Source organism: Sapajus apella, unplaced genomic scaffold (assembly GCF_009761245.1).
Source record: "Sapajus apella isolate SASKATOON/1434 unplaced genomic scaffold, GSC_monkey_1.0 scaffold44, whole genome shotgun sequence".
Classification (NCBI taxonomy): domain Eukaryota; kingdom Metazoa; phylum Chordata; class Mammalia; order Primates; family Cebidae; genus Sapajus; species Sapajus apella.
In genome coordinates, this window is record NW_022436984.1 from 2,706,544 (window position 1) to 2,727,811 (window position 21,268).

Sequence of the window (21,268 nt, forward strand, 5' to 3'; positions counted from 1 at the left end):
GCATTTGAAAGGCAAAAAAATCCCTCACTCATAGTCCCAACTTTTAAAAGAAACCGTTACTAACATTTGGTATTTTTTGAGTTTTTTCCTGTGTACATTTGTGTGCATGGGTGTTGTAGGGTAAACACACCTGATAGCAATAATTTAAGCATCCCCTTAGAATGACTTTGAATGGCAGACACACCTGAACGTGTGTCCCGAGCAAGGGAACCTGGGAATGGCCAACTCTGAGATTTGTTGCTTGTTTTTGAGGCACATCTGAGCCCCCGACCTGTTCCTTGGAACATGAGCCACACAGGGGGTTGAGGCCCCGAGTTTTGGGGGGTAAATGAAGGTTGCCAGGTGAATATGCTGTATAAATTGCATGCTGTTTGCAGATGATTGTGATTTTCCTGCCCAGCCCTCCCACACTGGGCCATGAGGTTCTCCCATTCAGCCCGCAGTCACTGGAGTCTCTCCCCTGTAGGTAAGGCCCTAATAAAACCCCATGTCTCGTTTGTTGGCTCTGGGTCTCTTGAGCCAGATACCCTTCCTGTTAATAGGGGATAATAGGGGCTCAGTGCAACAATTGTGATGTTATACATTTGAATTTGCATCCTGCTTTTAAAAAATCAGCATACGCATTTGCAGAAGATTATACTCTTGAGTCACTTTTTTTTCCTTGAATTAGAGTCTGGCTCTGTCACCCAGGCTGGAGTGCAGTGGTGCAGTCGGGGCTCATTGGAACCTCCACCTCCTAGGTTCAAGCGATCTTTCTGCCTCAGCCTCCCAAGTAGCTGGGATTGCAGGTGTGTGCCACCACACCTGGCTAATTTTTGTCTTTTAGTAGAGATGGGTTCACCATGTTGGCCAGGCTGGTCTCGAACTCCTGACCTCAGGTGATATGCCCATCTCAGCTTCCCAAAGTGCTGGGATTATAAGCGTGAGCCACTGTGCCTGGCCTTGAGTCACTTTTAACAGCTCCATCATGTGGCTGCACCGTAGCTTGCATGTTTCTGTGCAAGTGAATCAGTCTCAGTTTTTTCTTATTCTTTTTTTTTTTTTTTTTGAGATGGAGTTTCACTTTTGTTGCCCAGGCTGGAGTGCAGTGGTGCAATCTCGGTTCACTGCAACCTCTGCCTCCCGGATTCAAGCAATTCTCCTATCTCAGCCTCCCCAGAAGGTGGAATTACAGGCATGCGCCACCATGCCCAGCTACTTTTTTGAATTTTTAGTAGAGACGGGGTTTCACCATGTTGGCCAGGCTGGTCTCAAACTCCTGACCTCAGGTGATCCACCTGCCTCGGTCTCCCAAAGTGCTGGGATTACAGGTGTGAGCCACCGCATCTGGCCCAGTCTCAGTTTTTTCTTTAGATGAACATACTTAGTGTTGGCAGCCATGGTGAGTGTGGTATGTCATAACTTACCAACTCTTGTGGTTATTTGAGGGACTCCAGTCTGACCCAGTCTGGCTTATTTCCTTGCTGCCACTGTCCTTGTTTTCTACTATGTTTTCTACACTTTCGTAAAAGCTCTTATCTGGCTTCCCAGTAGCTGGAGGATGATGTGACCTGGTGGCCTCAGGGCTTGGCTGAATGGGACAGGTGTAAGGCCCCTTAGACCTCCACCCCATTGTAGAGAGGGGAGTCTGAGCCTAGGAAGGACAGCGTCTCTGGGCTGAGGTTGGTGGTGGTTTTCTCTCCATTGCAAGGTCAGTCTTTGCTTCCTTGTGATGCAGAAAAGCAGCCGAGGAAAGCCCCAGGCTAGACTAGTGGAGTGTAGATTTTCAGCTTTTAAAAAGTAGATTTTAGCCTCTTCATTGGTCTCTCTACCATGTTGGTTGCTGGGCTCTCAGAGAGTTTTAAGGTAATAATAGTAGCAATAGTAGCTGATACTTGCATAGTAATTATATGCTCTAGGCACTATCCTCAGCATTGTTTGTTCATTGAACCCTTATAGCAACTTTATGAGAAAGTTATTAGTATCATCCCCATTTTATAGATGGGTAAACTGAGGCAGAGAGCAGCTAAGTGGTTTGTCCACTGTTCCACAGTAAAACGTGAAAGAGCTGGGATTCAAACCCAGGCAGCCTGTATTCAGAGCTCTTATAACTGCTATGCTTCAGTGTGTCTTAGTGAACCTGGAGGTAACCTGAAAGGTGAGCCTTCACTCTAAAAGTGGCCAGAGGAAAGACAGGCCACCTGCCTGGGCATAGTGCTCTGGGGCTCATAGACCAGCTCAGGCACACTGTGTTCTGTCTTGACATTGCCCTGCATGCTACAAGCATTTATTCAACACCTGCCATGTGCTGTGCACCATGGGAGCACGGTCTGGCACAGGTCTCTCCTGGATATGCATTTTGTTTTTCTGAGACAGAGTTTCGCTCTTCTTGCCCAAGCTGGAGTGCAATGGCATGATCTTGGCTCACTGCAACCTCTGCCCCTCCAAGTACAAGCAATTCTCCTGTCTCAGCCTCCCATATGGCTTGGATTACAGGCATGCACTAACACACCTGGCTATTTTTTTTTTTTTTTTGTATTTCATAGAGGTGGGGTTTCACCATGTTAGTCAGGGTGGTTGCAAACTCCTGACCTCAGGTGATCCCCCTGCCTCAGCCTCCCAAGATGCTGGGATTATAGACGCGTGCCACCATGCCTGGCCTGGATACGTATTTTTAAGTGTTCCCCAAGTTCACTTCTTTCTGGCTCTGGGGAGGGAGGATGTTTGGGGCCAGAAGTGGGGACCCCCAACTGTGTCTAGATGTCAGGTTCACGATAAGCCAATTGTCACACCCAGGGTCAGGTTCGAGTTCGTGCTGAGGTAGGAAGGGAGTGGGTGGATGCGCAGAAAGAACACTTGGGCGCCGTAGGCAGGTGAAAGATGATTTTATTCAGCAGCAGCTCTCATCAGCAGCTTGCTCTCACACCATCTCCTCGGCCTCAGCTGCTTAGTCCGGCGGCTCCCACACGCAGCTGCGCCGGTTCTCCCTTGTCTTCAGGGTCAGCAGCTTAACTCTTTTCCTCTGGGCACAGCCATTTCCTGGCTCTATGTCTATCTGCCAGACGGTCATTCTTTCTTACAGGGGGCAGTAGCTTCACCCTCTGGGCACACACAAGCCTGTACAGTGTCAGCAGGGCAATTATACCTTTTACAGACAATGGTGGCTTAGGGCCAAGGCATGGCCTTCCCATGTTATGGTTACATGGCTGTGATAACAAGTGGAGTTATACGCCTGTGCTCTAAACTTGCTGAGTCACTCTGGATGTTTATCTTGGCCTATCCTTGACCAAAGCACAGCCATGTTCCTTAGAGAATGTTCTAGACTGAGTATTGTGGGAGATGACCAAGGAGGAAGAAGTCCTTTTCTTCAAATCTGAGTCCAGGTAAATGATGGGGGCGGGACAGATAGAAACACCTGGAAGCAATGAAAGAGGTGCCATTCATATAAAAACCTATTCTTATGCAATTAACAGCTTTACCAATGCACCCCGAGACCTTGTCTTACTAATTGCAATATTCTAGAAGCTGGCGTCTCATTTATCTCCCAGGACAAATTATTTTAAAGCCTCTTGCCTTGTGGATGGAGCGTTTGCAAACAGCAGAGATGTACCGGGGTACATTTTCTCCTCTGTGTCCCTCAGGAGGAGAGCAAGGGGAGCAGGGATGAACTCTGAGCTAAACTTGTGCCTGATGAGAAAAGCAAAGCTTTGAGTTCACCTCTACAGGGGCTGTGTGCTGAGGTCTTGAAGGAACTTGGGAAAGGTCAGACTGGACAGACTTCCTTGTACAGAGTTCTAAAAACTCTGTCCCCTGCAAAGAGAAGTCTGCCCTTGAGATGTCAGCTCCTGGGACCCAGGACACGAAAGTTGGGGCTGCTGTGGTAACATCACACAGGCCACCTGCCCTCCCCTCCCTGACAGGTGCAGGAAAGCCCCAGAGCCACATCTCTGAAAAGTGCATTGTGTTACTTGCCCCACCTCCTGCTGAATTAAGCTGTGACTAGTGTGGTTGCAAAATGCTGGGAGCTTGGCAGTTCCTCTGCAGTCCACAGGGAGAAGGTTCTGATGCTGATGTGTAGTTCTGAGCTTAGCCACCTTTCTAGGACAGGGCCACTTTTCTCACCTTGTGTCTTTGTGAGACATGCAGCTCTTCGAGTTTAATAGCTGGAGAAACCAGGAGGTGTCAGCTAGAATGGGGAGAAATGAGCAGCTTCTAAATTCAGTAGTTACGGGCTCCCACTGCAGTCAACGTCGAACATGAAGGAGCCAGAGCCTCTTTATCCTGGAAACTCCCCACCCCATTTGCTTGTGATTTCACCATTAGAGGCTCATCTCGGTAATGAACACTCATACTATTTCAGTTTTTTCAAGATACAAATGGAGAGGTGCTCAGTCCCCGGAGCTTTACCTGTGGGCGTGGCTGGGCAGCCGGGAAGCTGTGCCTATCCAGCTGGGTGTGGCTGGATAGTTGGTGGAGCTGGGATTGGGGGTGGGGGTGGGGACACTGGGACAATTTTTTAAAAAGGGTTTAAAATCCCTCTTTCTCCAAACCTCCTGAAAGGCGTATTGGGGCATAGAGACGATAAATTTAGCCGTCTTTGCAAGTACATTCATGCTGCATCTGGGATTCAGACCACCTGGAGTTTACAAGCATGAAGAAAATCAGGCCCAGGCAGTGAGGTCATACATAAACCACTGATGATAATACGTGCTCCTCAACCCACAAACTCCCTCCTCTGACCCTGCCAGGGCTGCTTAGTCTGGCGGCTCCCACACGGAGCCATGCTTCTGCTCTGCATAGAATGACTGGGAAGTAGAAAAATTCCTTTTTACAGTTTCCTTTCTTGTTAAAGAATAAGTTATAAGTGTGCTAATAACTTTGTTAAGCCCTATCCTATGTAGCTGTTAGACATGCCATGCTTACAGTCACGTAGTACATTTTATGTCCTTATACTTGAACCAAGATATCTGTGCTGGATGAGCTCATAGGCATGTCCCAGCTCTCCATTGCTTTTATCTGTTTAGAAAAGTTTTAAGTTATTAGCCAATTGGGTTTTGGTTTAGATTGTGAGGTCTGACTCCAGCCAGCGGAGATCTGCCACAGCAGTACGGACAACCCCAAGTGCGTAAGGGATAAATCTGTTTTCCTTTGTTCATTGTACACTTGTGGTGCAATGGTTAGCGAGAGTACCCTTCCTGCAGTCCAGGAAGCAAAAAATTGTGTTGCTGAAAGATCCGTTGTCTCAGTGCTGATTTCTCTTTGCAGCACTGAGCATCTATTTCCAACAATGACCAGGCATCCTGGGTTCCTGGGACTTGGGACTGACAGTGCTGAAGTGTGGAGAGCCCAGGCCCACCAGGACCAGAGGTCACCCTGGCTTCAGACCTGCAGGCTCTTGGTTACAAGAGCACAGGGCTTCCCATCCTGTGTTAGGGTTCATGTGTGAGCCTCTGTCTGCTCGTCAGAGGAGCCTCTTGAGGGGGACGGGAGGACTGGGTTTTACTTGGCTCCTAGCCCCATGCCTGTTACATAGATGATATCAGTATGTATTCAGTGTGGAAATAAACCACCACTGGCTGTGGGTACATCTTGGTAGTTAGAGCACAAATTCAGGCTTTGAGAAGAGCTATAATTTCTAAATTCTGATCCTAACCCTTTACTGACCTGTGTGTAACTCAGTTTCCCCTAAAAGAATATCTGTATATCCATCCATTCATCTCTATTTTCTATCTATCTATCTTCCATCATCTTATCTCCATCATCTATTCATCCATTCATCCATCCATCCATGTATCCATCCATCTTCTATCTATCTATCTATCTATCTATCTATCTATCTATCTATCTACCTACCTATCCATATATCTACTCTGTTTTGCCCCAAAACTATGGCAATTTTGAGAAGCACAGACAATATGAACCAGATCTGTGGGAATAAATGAAGCCTGTTTGGGAGCCAGTTTAACTATTTGAGGCCACTCATTCTTTCCCAAACACGCTACATACATTCACTTTAAGTGGCCCCTTTGTGACCTGGAAAAATTAATTCAGCTCCCCTGAAGGCCTCACCCCCATGCAGGCATTGTGGGTATGTGGCCCTGCAAACTCCTCATGCTGTCATCACTCAGCCCCCAACGGCATGGCCACTGACATCCCCCTTCTCTTTCAGACGACCTTTGCCTTCTTCCAGCATTTGCTGGGCGGGTGCGTTTCCTGAGTGGCCGTGCAGTGCTGGATGTCACGGATCGCCTGGCAGGTGAGCAACCCCAGCCCTGCCCCACCCAGCCTCCTGGTAGATTCTCTCCTGGCCTGTGGTTGAATCATTCACCCTGTTATCTTAGACCTGAAATAAACCCCATCAATCATTTAAAATTTTGATAATCTGGTTTTCTGTGTGTGTGACAATCTCCACATTGCCAGAAGACAGTCTTTGTTTTTGATCAAAATGAGGTATGTTTGTACAAAAGCAAAAGAGGTTTTAAGAAACTGTTACAGGGTGAATCTCCCTAATTGGAAAATTGGAAATGCTCTAAAATCTGAAACTTTTTGAGCGCCGACATGACATTCAAAGAAAATGCACATTGGGGCATTTCTGATTTCAGATTTTGGGATTAGGGATGCAGAACTGATGAGTATCATGGAAATATTCCCAAATCAGATACATACCTGAAATATTGCTGGTACGAAACACTTTAGATAAGGGACACTCAACCTGGGTGCCTTTCCTCCTCCTGGTAGACACGGATGCTTCTAGCCTAGAGAGTACCTTTGTGTGAATCAGAAGAAGCCTCCCTTTCCAGATAGACACTGCCTGGTGGGTGCATATGGCTTGGTCAATTGATAGCACCATGAAGAGAATTAGAAAAGGTTGCCATGTGCAACTTTGGTGTGTGCAGCCTGGCACGCAGGCGCAGGCTGGGCTTTAACCCCACAGGACCCCTTGGCTGGTGCTGGGACTGTGTTATGTGGAGACGGGGACTCGGCATGAATCTGCTCAGCCTTGCTCAAGCTTCAGCTGACGAAAGGTTGCTCCAATCCTGTTTCTGCTTTGAGTCTATAGGAGAAGTCCAAGTGAATTCATTCTGGGGCTGAAATTGGTTCTTGTGTCCCTTGAGGTGGCAACACAGAAAGGACACAGGCTTTGGGGTCCACAGACCCATCTACCACCAGCAGCCCTGAGCTTGGGCAGGTTACTTAGCTTGGTTTCATGATCATTTTTGCTTGCACAAAGCCTCCTCCCTTATCTTGGGAAGGTCCCATCTAGGGAGAGGGGCAGGGAGACTCTGTTCCCTCAACTCCTGATGGTCCCCCTGAAACGCAGACAGATCATGCACCAGCCCAACTTCCATCTTTGTGAGGCTCCTGGGCTGTCTTCAGGATGGTGTCAAGGCCCCCTGGAGTGGCTCACAGCTGTCACTGCTGCTCTAGGCTGTGCCCCCTTCTCCTGCCCCCAGCTCTATGCACTGGATCACTGAATCCTCATCACCAGCCCACAGGAGGATGTAGATTCCACTTGGTGGAGAAAAGGAGAATGGAGCTCAGAAAAGTGACATGCACAAGGTCCCTTGGTGAGGAATGCAGCACATGTCCTGGGAGGCTGGCTGCAGAGCCAAGCACCCAGGTCTGTGCTGTGCTGCTTCCCCTGACACTCTGTCTCCTGGGTGCCTGCATGCACCGTCCACGCAGTGGCCGGTCTCTCAACCTCTTGCTCTGCCCACACATGGCTGCCTGCCTGGAAAGCCTTCTCCATTCTTTTTACCCTACCTGGGGGATACCTGCTTGGCTCTGGCATTACCTTCTCCCCAAGTACTTCTCAAGGCTGCGTCCCACATGGTATCACTGGTCTTCTGCTGCCCTCCCCTCCTAGCCCGGCTGTGAGCATTCAGAGAGGGGCCCGGCACATGCTGTATGGCAGAGGACCTTGATGCCAGCTGCCCTTTCAGCTCTTCCCCTGCCCTATCTCTTGCTCCTGGCTTTGCCTCTGCATGGTTCTGTCCTTGTAGCATTCCTGGAGTGGCCTCTTTCCTTACGGGAAGGCAGGTTAGAGGTCTTCCCGGAGGCGAGTGAGGCAGCGCTGGCTGCGGGTGCGCTGGGGCAGAACAGGGTATATAACTAAGACAGCCCTAGGCACCAGACAAGGAACCCTTTGCCATTGCTCAAAATCAGCATTTTCTGCATGAAAGGTTTACCTGTCCTTGTCTGGGTAATTTATGGGGCCCAGAGGTAGGCTAGTATCTTCACCATATCCACTTACTGTCATTTTTTTCTTATTTCCAAGAGACCTCAAAAGCAAGAGCTTCTCCATAGCTCTTCTGTTAACTCTGTGTCCACCAGGAAGAGAAAAGAAAATTTTTATTGACACAGACGATGTCTAATAATAGCATGGCTTAATAGGAGTAAATCTGCTAATTACTTCAGCTGCTTCTAAGCTGGAGTTTAGTCCCTCAGGCTGGCCCCCAGAAGGGCCTCACCATCTCTGCCAGCTTCAGAGTCAACCCCTGCTACCCAGGTGACCACCACATCCTTGCACCTGGGGCATGTGGCTCTGAAGTAGCCCGAATTCTATTAGCCAAGATGTGAATGGAGAAGGTGGAGTTGGCTGTGGAACTGAGTTCAGGTGGGGACTGCTACTCTTCCTGTGGAGTGAGCTTCCTGGGGGCTGAAGTGTAAACGCACCTGACTCTGGAAGAGAATGCAAGGAGCAGGAGCGGAGAAAATGTAGCAGGATGGGGAAGGGGGCTCTTTGGGGCACAGGTGGAGACCCCCAGCCTTTGGTGGGTGTCGGGGTGGAGGATGCGTGCCTGGGCCTGGTTCTTGAGATAGTTCTGACTTTTCCTTGCTGTATTAGTCTGTTCTCACACTACTGACAAAGACATACCCGAGACTGAGTAATTAATAAAGAAAAAGAGGTTTAATGGACGAACAGTTCCACATGGCTGGGGAGGCCTCACAATCATGCCACTCATCCTACATGGTGGCAAGGAAGACAGAATTTGTGCAGGGAAATTCCTCCTTATAACCTTATAAAACCGTCAGGTCTCCTGAGACTTACTATTATGAGAACTGCACTGGAAAGACTCCACCGTTTCCCTCCCATGACACGTGGGAATTGTGGGAACTACAATGCAAGATGAGATTTGGGTGGGGACACAGTCAAGCCACATTACCCCCTGTTAAAAATATTGTGTTAAAATGCACAACATAAAATTTGCCACCTTAACCATTTTTGGGTGTACAGTTCAGTGGGTACTAAGTGTCCATGAAGTTTTACAGTCATCTGCAGAACTCTTCACATCTTGGAAAACAGAAACCATGTCCCCGTTAGGCACCAACTCCCCATTCCTCCCTTCACCAGACCCTGGTAACCACCATTCTACTTTCTGTCTCTATGATTTTGGCTATCTCGGTATGTCATATAAATGGAATGATACAGTTTTTGTCATTTTATGTCTGGCTTAATTCACACAGCAGAATATCCTCAGGATTTATCTATTATCCATGTTGTAGCAGGTGTCAGAATTTCCTTCCCTTTTTTTTTTTTTTTTTTTTTTTTTTTGAGACAGAGTCTCAGTTGCCCAGGCTAGAGTGCAGTGGCACGATCTCGGCTCACTGCAACCTCTGCCTCCTGGGTCAAGCCATTCTCCTGCCTCGGCCTCCTGAGTAGCTGGGATTACAGGTGCCTGCCACCATGCCTGGCTAATTTTTTTTTTTGTATTTTTATTAGAGATGGGGTTTCACCATGTTCGCCAGGCTGGTCTTGAACTCCTGACCTCAAGTGATCCACCCACCTTGGCCTCCCAAAGTGTTGAGATTACAGGCGTGAGCCACCGCACCTGGTCCCCCCAACATTTTTTGTGGGGAGAGATTCTCATCCTGTCACCTAGGCTGGAGTGTAGTGACGAGATCTCAGCTCACTGCAAACTGTCTCCCAGGTTCAAACCATTCTCATGCTTCAGGCTCCCGAGTAGCTGGGATTACAGGCACCCGCCACAACGCCCAGTTAGTTTTTGCATTTTCAGTAGAGACAGGGTTTTGCCGTGTTGGCCAGGATGGACTTGAACTCCTGACCTCAAGTAATTCACCCACCTAGGCCTCTCAAAGTGCTTGGATTACAGGCGTGAGCCACAGCACCTGGCCAGAATTCCTTTCCTTTTGAAGACTGAATAACATTCCATTGTGTGTACATGCCACATTTTGTTTATCTATTCCTCAGTGGACACTGGGCTGCTTCTGCCTTTTGGCAATTGTGAAAAAGGTTGGTATAAACATGGGTATACAAATATGTCTTTGCGTTTTCACTTATTTTTGCAGGTGAGATTCCATGGAGATTCAGAACACCTCTGAGTTATCGTTATTCAGTATAGGTCAGGGTCATCCATTTTCTTTTCTTTTCTTTTCTTTTTTTTTAAGACGAAGACTCACTCTGTTATTCAGGCTGGAGTGTAATAGTGCCATATCAGCTCACTGCAATGTCCACCTCCTGGGTTCAAGCAATTCTCCTGCCTCATCTCCTGAGTAGCTGGGATTACAGGCACGAGCCACCACGCCCAGCCGGGTTATTCATTTTCTTTTGGTTCCCTCTCACTGAACCCCTTCTAGTTTCCCCTCATCTCCCGCCCTGGGGCTGACAGGGACTGCTTTCCTGTCACCTGTTCTCTTCCGACTCAGCCTGTTTCAAGCACAGGGAACAGAACTCTCAACTCTTTCCAATCAGTGTACCTCTTCGCTTCACTTTAGAAAGCTCCTCCAAGCCCTTTCCTCCAGGATCCTTTCCTGGGGAATGCTGGGGTGACCCACAGGGTGCAGTCCTGCCCTTCCAGTTATCAGGGCCACCTTCACCTCTGAGGTTCCCTGCAAGAGCCCCGAGGGTGTGGCCTCAAAGACAACATTCCTTGAGAAATGTCACCGAGAGAGTGTCAGGCTGACCAGAAGTGGCCCAAGTCATCTTCCCTGGTTCCTCATTGTTCAAGGCTGGCTTTGAAATCAGAGGGACCCACGGGGCTCTCAGGGAAAGACATCCTAAGGGATTGGATGATGTGGAGCTGATGAGGGAAGGACAATTTGCAGTTTCATTAAAAATAAAACATGGCGGCTCACACCGATAATCCTAGCATTTTGGGAGGCCAAGGTAGGCAGATTGCTTGAGGAGTTCAAGACCAGTCTGCGTAACATAATGAGACCCCATCTTTACAAAAAATTTTTAAAAGATTAACTGAGCATGGTGGCCCATGCCTGTGGTCCCCAACTACTGAGGCTGAGGCAGGAGAATTACTTGAGCTCGGGAGGTCGAGACTGCAGTGAACCATGATTGTGCCACTCCACTCCAGCCTGGGTGACAGAGCAAGACCCTGTCCCAGTAAATGAATGAATGAATGAATGAATGAAACTCCAGATCAGTCTCTGAAATATGGAATCCCTAGAAATTTGGGGATAGCTGGGGATAGAAAGAGCGTGGACTTTGGAGTCCAGGCAGATTTGGCCTCGGTCCTCTGCTTTGCGTTTTGCCTTGATTTGAGTCTTTGCTTTCCTCCTCTGGAAAGTGAACAGACATCCTGCCTTGAGGGTGCTGTGAGCATGAAATGGAGCTTTGCCGCAAAGCTCTGAGCCCTGGTTTCAGGCAGGTTCCAGGATATGGAAACTGTTTTCCGCAGAATTCCCGGCCCGCAGAATCTTCCAGTTTCTTTGCCCCCAGAATCAATAAAGCACTGCTATGAGTGTTGTTTGCCTGCCCCAGCAATTATCCTTTGGCAGGATGACAGGCAGAGTGTGTGAGTCGCAAAGCCAGCTTCGTTAGTGCTAATGCATTTAGGGTAATGTGGCCACAGTTGAAGGTCCCCTCTGGGGACCCAGGAGAGCTCTTGATGCAGTTTTGATGCGGCCACAGCTCTGGCATTTGCTCCGGTGATGGAGGTTGGTTGGCAGATTCAGCTGGCTTCTGGGTTCTCTGGGGTTTAGAGAGGGTTGGGTGCCTTGAGCAACCAGATTTGAGGGATTCATCAATGGAATGGTCTGTGCAGAGCTTGGTGGTTCACAAGCATGTTCGTGCCTCTGCAGCTGGTCTCGTCCAGAGGTTTGGCATCCGGGCGCCGGGGAGGCTGTGCTAGCCGTCTTCCCTGCCAGCTGTCTTGTCTGCCGTCATGCTTCATGTGAGAAGGTCTCAATTTCCCTCCCCGTAGTTTTTCTCTGTATTTGCGTGGACTTCCATAGGTGGTGATGTGGATAAATGCAATACCAATATAGTTACTATTTGTCGTCTGCCTGCCTACAGGTAGGGACCTTATGTATATTTATGATCGAATTTCTAACAATCTTGAGAGGTTAGTTAAGCATTTTTTTTTTTTTTTTTGAGACGAAGTCTCGCTCTGTCACCCAGGCTGGAGTACAGTGGCACGATCTGGGCTCACTGCAACCTCCGCCTACTGGGTTCAAGTGATTCTCCTGCCTCAGCCTCCTGAGTAGCTGGGATTACAGGCATGCACCACCATGCCCAGCTAATTTTTTGTATTTTTAGTAGAGACGAGGTTTCACCATGTTGGTCAGGCTGGTCTCAAACTCCTGACCTCGTGATCCACCTGCCTTGACCTCCCAAAGTGCTGGGATTACGGGCGTGAGCCACTGTGCCTGGCCTTAGTTCAGCATTTTTTCCCCTACTTTATGGATTTGGAAAAAGCTCAGAAAGGTCAGGTGACACAGCTGGTGGGGTAGGATTGTGGCCAGCTGTGCCTGCCTGTTTCCTGTTCCCTGGGCTGGAAGAACCATTATGATTGTCAGAGACTCTGCATACTTCTGCCTTTGCATGCCCCTTTCTCCATTAAAAATATTCAAAAATTATAGTTTTTGAATGGTTGGTGTAAGTATAGATATAAACCAGGTTGGATATGTTCATATATTTTCTACTAATGTTAAAAGAAGCTAACACATTTTCATGGGCCCCTAAATGTGTCATGATCCTTAGGCACTGCGTCTGCTGGGCTGCTAGCCCTTTGGGGAACAAAGTTGGTGTCCCAAGAGAGGGAAGTGGGAGAGGGAGAGAGTGACTGGCTCAAGTGACTTTCTTTTTCTGCCTGACAGTGCTGGTGGCCTCAGTTTACCCCCGGAAGCCTCAGGCGGTAGAGCGGCATGTCCTTCCTGTCCTCTGGCACTTCCTGAACACCACCCCCTGGAACGGCATCCTGCCCGTGCCCAGTGGGAACGTCCGTGCGGTGGTGTGCCGGCTGTCCCGGAGCCTCCAGGAGCACATGGGCTCCCGCCTGCTGGACTTTGCCGCCAGCCAGCCAAAGCATGTCCTCAAGACGCTCCAGGACCTCTTAGACTCAGAATCCTTGGGAGGCAGCCACAAGGCCACCGACAGAGGGGTGACCCCTGACAGCAAGACAACTGGCAGCTCACACCCTCTCCAGCTAGATTAAAGACGGATCTGAAATGGGCAATTATTATTTTTTATCTTGTTTCATTTTTATGGTGGAATACTCTCCTGGTTACTTTACCCCTTAGAGTTCCAGATGTACATGGTGTATTTTGAAGTAGAAATAAAAGAATTACTTATTTTTCTAAGGCTTTATTATCTTGCACTTTTTTAATTGCAGAGAATGTTTTAGTAACTAGGTTTGTGACGAATGAGACGAAATGTGACAGCAGCAAAACCAGTTGCGGACAATGTTGAGACAAAGGAGAAGGAAAAGGGTAGCACGGACCTGTAAGTTGCAGCCCGTTTGAGACAATAGTTCCCCATCTGTGACCTGCTGGGCAAGCCCCGCGGAACCCGCAGCTCCTGGCTTGGTCATCGAATCCAGTCCATTTATTATGGGCCTGAGTGGAGGTGAGTGTAACAAATGTGTTCAGGGATGTCGTGCATCCCCCTGCGAAAGCTGCAGTGCGTCTGTTGGTCCCGTGGGAGCCTTCTGATGGGATCTGCCCAGCTTATCAAAAGACAAGGGGAATTTGACATTTGCATCACTAAAAGCCTTCTCTAGAAGGTGGCATTCTGGCTAGTCCTGGAGAGGACTAGATGATGTTTTCCTCGTGAAGCACTCAAAATGGAGATTCATGTGGAGCATAACGTGCTATCGGTATGCAGTTGCTGCCGGGTCTGAAATTGCACGGGCTGCAATTGTGGGCTGCATCACCAGGCTGGAGATGTGTGTGGGCACAGCACAGGCCACGACTTATGCAAGCAGAGAAGGTGTTGGCCCCCCTGGGGGAGCAGCCAGTGAAATGAGGTCCTGGCAGTTGGAGAGGGAAGTCTGGGGCTCAGGATCTAGACACACTAGAGGTGGCTCTGCCTTGGCTGGGACCAGTGGCAGATTAACAACTGTATGACCAGAAAGAGAGCTCAGGCCATGATCTTAAATGCATGGGCAGGCAGGGCTGGTACAGAGAAGGCTGAAGGGGCAGCATCCTAGCTCTCACAGGGAGCCCACCCTGCAGTCACATGCTAGGGCAGATCCAGACGACCTTAGCCCTGAGGGCCCAGCCTCCAGCCAGCAAGTTTTCTGACAGATACCCCCTTCCCCAAACCTTCCCCAGTGGAACCTCTTTCCACTGTCATCTGCCCCCTAGGCATAGCATCTGTTCCACATCCCTATTCTGAACCTCTCCCGGGGAGTCTGGCTCTGGAAAGCCCCCAATCTACTCACTGATGTATTTCCAAACCCCGCCAGGCTGAGGAAGCCACTTTCCCATCTTGCCCTGTGGCAGCTGTAGCTAGGCCGGCCCCTCCGTATGCCCTGGGGTGAGGTTGGGCCCTGCAAGTCATCCCCGGCCGTGGGCTTTTCATAGGCGGCTTAAGAGTGACTTTGGGTAATTCTAGCCCAGTGAGCTGCTACTCACCTGATTGTGACCCCACCAGGGGCTTCCCTGGGACCATCTAGCTCTTTGTTGATTCTTACTGACCCAGGTTAAAGGCCTAAAAGACAGGCAGCCATCCAAAAACGCCCAAGAGGCTGACAGTCAGTGTTTTAAAAGTGTCACACAATGTAATTAATTGTGTTTGCCTGTCATCTGAGCAAATGTTTTTGGTTTGGTGAGTAGACTCGCATTTTCTGCTTTTATCCTAGAATGTATCAGAATATTTCAGGATTTTTTAGATCCCTAGGAGTCCAGGGATGTAGAGTCTGGGAGGGATTCTGAAGGCTGAAGTGAAGCTCAGCAGTACTGTCCTGTGTTCCTGCCTTCCATGCCTGTTCTCACACAGGAAACTTCCCATCCCATGGGTCCCCCTCCCACTCAGGGGTGGAGTCATCGAAAACGATTGAAAACAGGGGAAAAGTGCAGAATACATCTTTGCACTGTTCTCTTTTCCCTCATTATTTCATGTTTTAATCACACCTGTGGTGTGAAGCTGCTGGGATGCCCTGGGTAGCTCCGGGTACCTTGGGAAATTTTCTTCTCAAAAGATTTCCCCAGGCCATTACTTTTAAAACAAAGGGAAGACTGCATGTTGGTGACCTGGCCCTGGGCCTGTTGGGAATACCTGTGGGAATCTAATGGGAAGGCCTGTCGTGGGAAATGAAGATTGTCCTCAGAGCCGGGGCTGGGGCTGAGCCCACACATCCTTTGCTTGGTTCTGTGTGGCCAGGAGTGCCACTTACATGAGATGCCCTTGGGCGTGGGAATGCAGCCTCTAATCATGGAAGATTCTCTCTCAATCGCTCTCTTTGTGTAACAGAAATGCAGGTTCAGCCACTCATCGCTTGTAGACTCCGATGAACAAATGGGAGGTCTGGAACAAGGAAAGTGACTTTTTAGTCCAAAGCTAGTTTAGGGGAAGAAGCTGCCTTGAGGGGTACCGCTTCATTTATGGACCAGAAAATGGGCACTTTTAAAGTGTGTGTGTGTGTGTGTGTGCTGGCACGAATGTCCTGCAGGAGAGGAAGCGGGCAGGTGGGGGAGCCCACATACTTGCTTTGATGACTTATCTACTGGGTGGTTGAGCTGGCATCTCTGTGGGAAAACTTGAGGTTGTAAAGGTGGCTGAAGCTCTCCAGGTGAGGGAGAGTTTCGTAGTAGGCACACTTTGGGTTATTAATTAATTGACTTGTCTCTGTAGGCAGTTTTCTAGTGGATGCAAGTTCTGCTCTGAAGCTTCTAAGCACACAGTGAGATGAACTTACCCTGTAGGAGTGTCTGGTGAAGGGGAGTTAGAAGGTTATAGTTGAATTTCTAAAGAGCTAAGAAGGAAGTGGGGAACAAGGAGAAATAGGGAAAAGAGAAGAGAAATATATATATATATGTTTTAGACAGAGTCTTGCTCTGTTGCCCTGGCTGTAGTGAAGTGGCACAATCTCAGCTCACAACCTCTGCCTCCCAAGTTCAAGTGATTCTCCTGACTCAGCCTCCTGAGTAGCTGGGACTACAGGCACGTGCCACCATGCCTGGCTAATTTTTGTATTTTTAGTAGAGACAAGGTTTCACTATGTTGGCCAGGCTGGTCTCGAACTCTTGACCTCGTGATCCACCTGCCTCAGCCTCCCAAAGTGTTGGGATTACAGGCATGAGCCACTGCACCCAGCAGACAAATAATTTTAAGAACTTTTTCTTTCTTAGAAAAATGGGTGTACTCGGTTCAGAGTGAGACTCACAGACTGGAGACCTGTCTGAGAACTGTAAGTGCCAGGACTTCCTTTTACATCAAGTAGAATTTTTTGAGATCTTAGGGAACTTTTCCTCTAGGTCCATTGTGGCAGGTCAGGTCTTGCTAACGCAGGCCTCCATAACAACTGTTTCAATAGTGACTGAGTGGTTAAGTTAAACATTAAAAGCTGAGAGAGTCAGTAGCCTTACACGAAGGCTGGAATGTAATAAAAGCCCAAGAATTTTGCCTAGGCCTTTCCTGAGCCTTAAAGCATGACAAGATAATGAAGGAATTCTTAGTGGGATCCTTTTAGGATTAAACCAGTTTTATTGGGGTCTGAAGGAACTCCCCAACCCTCCATGATTTAGCAGGAGACAAGATAAGGGTAATCACCCGAGCACCTGGAACCATCTAGATTAACTAAATATGCTGAGGCTCCAGAGGAAGGTCTTCAGGACTTAGATCTTAGTTATAGATTAGAAGAAGTTAATCATGTATGTCTTTGGATGAAGACACACTTACACATAGTCATGTAGCTTAGAAGGCATGTAAGCTCTGGAAAACTGTAATTTTGAGTTGGTCTGGTGGTATTTTCCAGGCCTTCTCCCTGTGACCGGTTATAGAAATAAACTCTCTTCCTCTCCAGTTCATTTGCATCTTGTTATTGGGCCAGGAGAAATAGCCCGACCCTCAGCTTGGTCTGGGAACAAAATCTCTCGTCTTGTTTTCTCCTCTCTCTATCATCTCCTACCTTCAGAGATAATGAATGTTTCCCCCCTTTCACTGTGCTTCAGAATCATCTGGCAAGACTTAAAAAATACTGAGTTCTACCCCCACCCCCTACCCTACAGTGTTTTGATTCAATTGGTCTGAGGTCAGGCCTAGGCAGCTGTATATTTTTCTTCTTTTAACTCCAGGTGATTCTAATGGCTGGGCAAAATTTAAAAACACAATAAAGAATCTGATAAAAAAGGAACCTGCCCATGGCTTAGTCCCTGTGGGCTTCTGGCCTGCCAGCTCCCTTACCTCACAGCCCTAGAGCGTCCTGGGGTTAACGGCAGAAACTCAGTCCATGCCCTGGAGTTAGGCCTGTGGCTGCTGGCATGGGGCTTGGGACCTATTTGTCAACCTCTCTGATCTTCACTTTCCTTATTAATCTAGTGTGTGGATGACATCAATACCCACTTTCACCTCGCTGTGGTGAAGATGAATGAGAACATTCTTCTTTTTTAAGATGGAGTCTCGCTCTGTTGCCAGGCTGGAGTGCAGTGTTGTAATCTTGGCTAACTGCAAACTTCACCTCCCCAGTTCAAGCGACTCTCCTGCCTCAGCCTCCTGAGTAGCTGAGATTACAGCCATGCACCACCACGCCTGGCTAATTTTTGTATTTTTAGTAGAAATGGGGTTTCGCCATGTTGGCCAGGATGGTCTCAATCTCTTGACTTCGTGATTTGCCCACCTGAACCTCCCAAAGTGCTGGGATTATAGGCATGAGTCACCGTGCCCAGATGAGAACATTCATATAAAGTACTTAGCATAAGGCCATGAAAACTGGGAGCTGTTCTGTTTGGGACCTGTCATTTCTCCAGCTGCCTTCCCCTTTCCCCATGTGCTTTGACAACCACCCGCTCAATACACACAGAGAAGAAAACCCAGAAGCTCTTCTCTCCTTGTGGCTGCTCCCTCCCTTTTACTCCTCTGACCTTTGAGGCTGGAGTGGGGATGATTTACAGGGGAGCAGAATGCTTTCTTGCCTAAAGCATTTCCCTTTTATTACAACTTAGTTCTGCCATTAGGAAAAGAAAGGGAGAAATGACCATAAATCTTCTGTTCTTGTAATGGAGGGAGGAAGACGGGGCCCAGAAAGGGAAGCCGAGAGAAAGAGCCAACCTTCTCATTCAATGTCTGCGGTGTTCCAGGTCTGCCATTTTTCTTGACATCTTATAAGGAAGATATTATTTCTCCCATTTCCTGATGAGGAAACTGGGCCTCAGTGATGCTTAATGAACAGCCTCAGTCAGTGCACAGGAATCTCCTGGGAATCTTGGGAAAGTGCGGATTCTGCTTCGGCAGGCTTGGGTGGGGTCTGAGATTCTGTATTGTCTAATTTTTAGGTGATGTCAATCCTGTGAGTCTGGCAGGGGCCACACTTTGCGGGGTCAGGCCCTAAGACAGCAAGAAAGTGGTTGAAACCTGGGTATGTGTCCAGTCCTGTTTGACTCCAAAGCCCCTGACTTTCTGTTCCAGGATGCTTTATGGCTCAAAGACATTTACCTTTCCTTGGGTCAGTTTGAGCCCTTTGAGAGGATCCACTGAAATCCCATGGATTTCTGGAGTTAGTCTGGTCCCAGAGTTTTGCCTGCAAAAGCTTCAGGGCAGAGAGGGTCTGCTTGGTCAGCTCTGATCATTAGGATATGCTGTGAACCTCTGGTGCGGTTAGGATTTGTGAACACAAATGAAGACATGAGAAAAGCGTAATCTATTCAGAGCTTGCTATAGCAAGGGAGCCTGCCATGATGACCCGAGTTTTGGCAAAGACTCATATGCAAGCAGAGGAATGCTGGAATAGTGGAATAGGGAAGGCTTCAGGTATGCCTTGATTGGAGGCTGTTGGCCTGGCGATGATGTAGGCAGTAAGTGTGGACGGCAGCCTGCTTGTTGCAATCTCACCCACAGTGCTTGTTAAAGTACAGATCCCTGGGTTGTACTCCAGTGCTACTGAATCAGAGCTTCAGTCACTCACTTTCCAGGTTGAGAACCTCCGTCACAATCTCAAAGCTTTCAGTGGTTATTATTCAGGCTAGCCCACACCTGGGAGCCTTTACCCTAAACCAGTCTTTACCAAATGTGGTTGATGAAAAGAATTGCTTGTGGGGGAGACGGAGAGACAGGAACAAGTGCTCTTTAAAAACGCAGGCTCTTAGTCTTGGCTGTAGATCTGTTTCTGGGGGGGAAGGGCTGGAAATCTGCAAATTATCAAGCAGCTGACTCTGAAGATCAGGCAGGCTGGGAAGCAGCGTCCTAACTGCCTGCTCCCAGCCCGGTTCCAGACAGCACGGCAGCATCACTGTGCGCGGGTGCTCCCTAGTGGGTGCGTGTTTCTGAGTCAGGGACCACTTGGGGGCTTCTCTTTGGTCCTTATCTTTACTGGGGTTTATTCAGGGGGTGTGCTGGTTTCACTATAGCCTATCCCCTGGTGTTTCAGTGAAGCCGGCTATAACATTTGAAGGCTTTGCTTTGTTTTAATCACATCTTTATAATTACCTCTCTGCAGGTTGACAGCTGTTATTAGCATCACCTTGGGTTCTCCTTGAGAATTTTTACATCCTTAAAGTGATCTAGCACCTCCGCAGCTGATGTCGGAAGCTGCTAACTAAACAATCACTTTAAAAAGTCACCAGGTTTTGTAAACACAGCCAATCCTCTCCCCTTCCAAAGGGGGGAAAAAAAAATAGCTAGATAAATAATTTTCATGAAGGCAATTTGTTTCCCAGGGTCTATCTTCCTTTCTGTCTCATCTACCGGTTTTTACCGCTGTGAGGCAGTGGCAATAAAGAGCTGTCTCCAGAAGTAGGCTGCGTCTGCTCCTGCCAGCTTTCATCTGGAAGCCCACTTCAGGGTTCAGGCAATGAGAAGCAAATATTTTTCGGAAAAGACTTTTCTTTTTTTCTTAATGTTAGCAGCAGTTGTGTATGTGTGTATGGGTCGGGGGTGGAGGTGGAAAAGGATGGGAGTGGATGAGATTCGTAGAGGGATTTATTATATTTTTAAAATTCTTGGCTGGGCGGGGTGGCTCATGCCTGTAATCCCAGCACTTTTGGAGGCCGAGGCGGGTGAATCACCTGAGGTCAAGAGTTTGAGACCAGCCTGACCAATATGGTGAAACCCCATCTCTACTAAGAATACAAAAATTAGCCGGGCTTGGTGGCGTGTGCCTGTAGTCCCAGCTACTCAGAAGGCTGAGGAGGAGAATTGCTTGAACCCGGGATGCGAGGTTGCAGTGAGCCGAGATCGTGCCATTCGCCATTGCACTCCAGCCTGGGTGATACAGCTACACTGTCTCAAAAAAAAATGGAACCCTTGTTTTGAGTTTCCATCCAAACTAGTTTGAGGAATGGCTAGAATTATAGCTGAATTTTGGTTGGAGATGAAAAATAATTTCCTGGGCTAAGTGTGGCAGCTCACACCTGTAATCTCAGCACTTTGGGAGGCTGAGGTGGGAGGACTGCTTGAGTCTAAGAGTTTGAGACCAGCCTGGGCAACATAGCAAGACCCCATCTCTACAGAAAATAAAAAATCATAGCTGGGCATAGGTGGTACATGCCTATAGTCCCACTTAATGCAGAGACTGAGGTGGGAGGATCACTTGAGCTTAGTAGTTCGAGGCTGCAGTGAGCTATGATCATGTCACTTCACTCCAGCCTGGGCGACAAAGTGAGACTGTATATCTTTAAAAAGAAAAATAATTTCCTATTTGTAAATGTTGGAGAAAATGGAGAATTTCTTCCATAGAAAGGTATGCTATCTCCTTCCGGTACGCTTCTCTGGAATAATCTAGATCCTGCTGAAAGCAGTATCAGGAGGAAGACTGGCCAGGGTGGGTAAGAGGCCTGCTCTGCCCTCACTGGCAGTGTATCTTTGGAGTGAGATCTTTTTTTCATGTGTAAAAGGTATTGAAAAGACACTTGCTTTGTCCATCTCACAGAGTCTTTTTTC

General features: G+C 48.3%; 1 protein-coding gene across 5 annotated transcripts in view; it reads left to right on the forward strand.

Moving 5' to 3' along the window:
- The window catches only part of TOGARAM2 (TOG array regulator of axonemal microtubules 2), a 76,011-nt gene extending 62,478 nt beyond the window's left edge, over positions 1-13,533 (forward strand). For 4 of the 5 annotated variants that reach the window (XM_032239187.1, XM_032239189.1, XM_032239186.1 and 1 more), the window contains 2 exons: positions 6,149-6,235; positions 13,051-13,533. In XM_032239187.1, coding sequence (XP_032095078.1) covers positions 6,149-6,235; positions 13,051-13,388 — 425 coding nt within the window. In that variant the 3' untranslated portion in view covers positions 13,389-13,533. Of the gene's footprint in view, positions 1-4,539; positions 4,659-6,148; positions 6,236-13,050 lie in introns of those variants that run through there. The other variant, XM_032239191.1, reaches the window with a different exon arrangement.
- The last annotated feature ends 7,735 nt before the right edge of the window (positions 13,534-21,268 follow it).